The sequence below is a fragment of the Cyclospora cayetanensis genome, unplaced genomic scaffold, assembly GCF_002999335.1.
Source record: "Cyclospora cayetanensis isolate NF1_C8 unplaced genomic scaffold, CcayRef3 CcayRef3_contig_13, whole genome shotgun sequence".
In the NCBI taxonomy this organism is placed as follows: Eukaryota; Apicomplexa; class Conoidasida; order Eucoccidiorida; family Eimeriidae; genus Cyclospora; species Cyclospora cayetanensis.
The window spans coordinates 189,348-193,017 of record NW_020312070.1 but is presented as its reverse complement, the minus strand read 5'-3'; the positions used below and the strand labels follow the sequence as shown (position 1 = coordinate 193,017).

Here is a 3,670-nt window from a genome sequence, read left to right as displayed (position 1 = left end):
GGCCCCCTGCGCCCTGTCACTGTGTCTCCACGCCATATTTTGTGTGGAACCCATGCTCAAAACCACACTAGCTGCCTTCGTGTGTTTCCCGCAGATGGAGTATCAACGGCGCTTGACTTCGCCCCAGTTCTACATTCAGTAACATGCGGATTCGGCCTAGCATCATCCACTTTAGAGACAAGCTGGCTATCCACAATACCACAAACAATGCAGACGGTGGCTTAGGGACTTGCAAGTGCGGGCGGCTGATTTCAGCATCGGTCTGCACCCTAGACTAGAGTCTCCGACGGAGGGGAGCGGCTGGCATCAGGAGCATTTGGAGACCGCTATGTTGTCTCTTATCTTTCGACTTGTTTTTTGTCATTTATTTTCTGTTGAGGACTCGCAAGCAATAGAAAGGGTGTTTGCTGGAGCAAGGCCAACAGCCAGTGATACTACACTGTTTAGCGCCATTAGTATTAATACCAAACTAGTTTGTATGGCGGGAGCATACGTGCTACCGCGGACGCGCATAGCCCAGTCTAATTGTGAACGTATGCGGAAGTCCATTTAGAGCCGAGCGGAGGTGCATACATGTGACTTGAGAGTACTGCATCATTAAGGAGTATGCGCTTGTTCGTTGGCAGCTAAGAACGCCGATGGACGATACTTGCCCTTGCTGTTTGCTTGCTAGTGTTGAAGAGTTTCTCCAAAAAAACAATCAGTTTGCATGAAGAGCAATGGTTATTACTAATTTTGGGGACGATGAGCGAAGATGACGAGTAGGGTTGTCAGGCCAAGGTCCAGAGCCATAATAGCCAAGGTGTATTTCGAGTGCAGCCTTCGTTCTCGAGTTGCTGATTGTGTATACGTGCAAACAGTGTTTGTGCTTTACCCTTAAATGCGCCTATTGAGCCCATATTGCTCGTTTCTAGGATCCTAAAGTACTCTTGGCATGCCCCTCCGCGGACGCCATTCATTGCCGACACAGAAATGCACAAGCGAAAGGCACCAAGTTGCTCTTACAGGAGTCATGCGTATCTACAATGCCCCTGTAGAGGTGAACGCGTACGCGTACAAAACTTCCATCCAACATATAAGCGCTCATACGAATTATTTTCCTAGCAGTCGATGGTCCCTCCCCCGACCCTCACAGATGAGTAAAGCAGCACACTAGCATGCCCCGCCAGGGTGCAGGCTGCGCAAGCCGGCATTCGACATCTCAGTCAGAATCACCTCTAGAGACGCCTTTTACCCATTAAACGGACAGCACAGCCCGACTCGGTCCCTTTTAGGAGTTTTGGGCCACCCCAGGAAACATCTCCGTTACAATGCACTAGACGCAGGTGCATACTAGAAAGGACGTACAGATACAAAGGACCTAACCCAGTACAAAAAGATCTCCTTCAGCTGGAAAACGAAGGCGGTTTGCCAGGCAGCGCACTGCCGTTTACTCTGGCACGAAAAAGGAGGCCCACACATCACTGCGTACCCACAGTAAGCGCTGCCTCCGATGCACACTAACAACTTGGATGTACATGTACCTACACATAGATACGCCTAGCAGCCCCCCACCCCCATACCCCCAGCATCGTTCTTCTGAGCGCAATCCACTCGTGTTTATGCCTCTGCAAGGGCATGCATGCGCATCTAAATCCGTCTAAGCATACATAGTATGCGCCTGCTTGCAGGGCATTGTGAGGCAGAGCTTTTCGGAGGTAACTCGAATTTGACTCTCGACAGGGAGCAGACTTTGACTTTCCTGCGTACTGAGCGGGTGGGAGGGCGTCGCTCGAGGCTGCCGAAAGGCCCGTTGTAGTAGCTGGTGCCGAATAAGCAGCCCTTTGCGTTTTGACAACACAAGCAGGCAGCAGCCGGCTACATCAGGAGTCCTCCTAGGGGACTGCAAGTACTTTATGTGGCAGCAGTAAACCGGTTTGCCGTATTATGAAGTTTGAACTCTTATAACAGCCAGCGGCAGCACATCCCCTGCACTAACAGCAGCCTCTCCAGACACCCCAAGTCCGCGGCAACGTCGTGCCGTCGGCTCCAGGAAGCATCCGCTTCGCGAAACTTAAGTTGTAACACAGCAGAGGGAGCCTAAGAATCAGCTGCTGCCGCGCTCGCAGCAGCATCACCGCTACAGACAGAGACACTATCTTCTGCTGCAGCATGCGTGGGTGGGGGATCGCCTGCAGCATGCGGCTCCTCCCCATGCCGTTCTTGCTCGTGCTGCTGTAGCTGCCGTTGCTGCATTTCGAGCTCCTGCTGGTGCTGATTCTGGTGCTGAGCTAGAGCCACAAGGTGCAGCAGCTGCTGCACCCGCGCAAAGTCACACTGCGGATTCCAGTAGCATAAGGCTGACAGTTCCTGTGTCTCGACACTGGCGGCAAGCCGCTGCAGCAGCTGCCCTTCGACCCCTACTCCCAATGCCCAGTCAGCCAATCTGCAAATACACCCCAGACTTCGTGCCAGCTGGAAGGGAATGCTGTAGGGGTCTTTCACTCCGGCAGCAGCAGTATCCGCTTTCAGGGGTAAAATCCCTGCGTTTTGGAGCGCTTCCACAACCCGCTGCACGATGCACGAAGCAGCAGCAGTACATACACCCCGAACCGCAGCGGCGAATGCTGGGGAGTCTAGAACATCTCGTGCTTCCTGCAGCAGCTTCAGCACTCGATCGGCTGCCGCAGGGGGCAGAGCAGCAAAGGCTTCGCCGTCTAGAGAGCCATCCTCCGGCAGGAGCAATGCAGCGTATCCGAATTCATCCGCATCATCTACAGCTTCCCCTGCCGCTGCTGCTCTGGATGTCTCCGCTGCTGCAGACCCATCCTGCTGCTGCTGTTGCTGCGCTGCTTCGAAGGAAAGTCTGCAACAAATCCTCTGCATGACTTGCTGCAGCTGCTGCTGCAGCTGCACCGCCGTCAGTGGCTTTTGGGGAGGAAATTGAGTGATGAAGGAGCTGACCTCTGCGAGGGATGCAGCGGCGACTCGGCTAACAACGGCAGCAGATACAGCGCAACGCGTGGAGGAAAGGAATACGAAGTTTTGCTGGTGATGCTGCTGCTCGCGCTGCTCAAGCTCTTCCGGTTGCAGCACTTGCTGCTGCTCTTGCCCCTGATCTTTCTCCACCAGGTTTGCAGCTAGGAGGTTGACTTGCACGCGATGCAGCAGCAGCAGCAGCACCAGCAGCACAGCACAGCACACAGTGCGTCCAATCACGTGCGCAGCCATCTCCCTGAAACAGAGATCCTTCTGCTGCGGCGTCATTCTGCTGCACTGCTGGGGTTCCCTCAGAATCTTGGTAAAGGCATCAACTGCGAAGGCGTCTTCGAGCTGCTGCCTTTGCTGCAGCTGCTGCAGCTGCAGCAACAAGGAACGATCTGCCACTGCCTGATTTCGCACAAAATGGAATGCAGACATCCACTCGGCTTCCGTTACTTGCTGTTGTTGCTGCTGCAGCCGCTGCTGCAATTCCTGTAGCTCCTCCTTGCTCAGTCCCAGTTGTTGCAGCAGCAGTTCGCTTAGGTCCCCTCCGTCCGCCTCCAGCAAGGCTTTGAGGCGCTTGTGATGGCGGTAAATCTTGGCTGCAACAACGGCAGCGGCTGCTGCGACGCCTGCTGCCGCTGCCCCTGCGAGTACTCGATAAGGGTGGCGTTTGACATACCTCCAAGCTCGGTGCAACATTGCCAAG

At 54.4% G+C, this 3,670-nt stretch overlaps 1 protein-coding gene across 1 annotated transcript; it reads right to left on the bottom strand.

Moving 5' to 3' along the window:
* Positions 1–360: 360 nt before the first annotated feature.
* LOC34617932 lies at positions 361–3,246 on the bottom strand. The gene is made up of 4 exons (XM_026336483.1): positions 2,944–3,246; positions 2,249–2,889; positions 1,538–1,857; positions 361–521 (listed from the first exon to the last, which is right to left on the bottom strand). Exons 1-4 carry the CDS (start codon positions 3,244–3,246, stop codon positions 361–363), a joined length of 1,425 nt encoding a protein of 474 aa, XP_026192268.1.
* Positions 3,247–3,670: the final 424 nt, after the last annotated feature.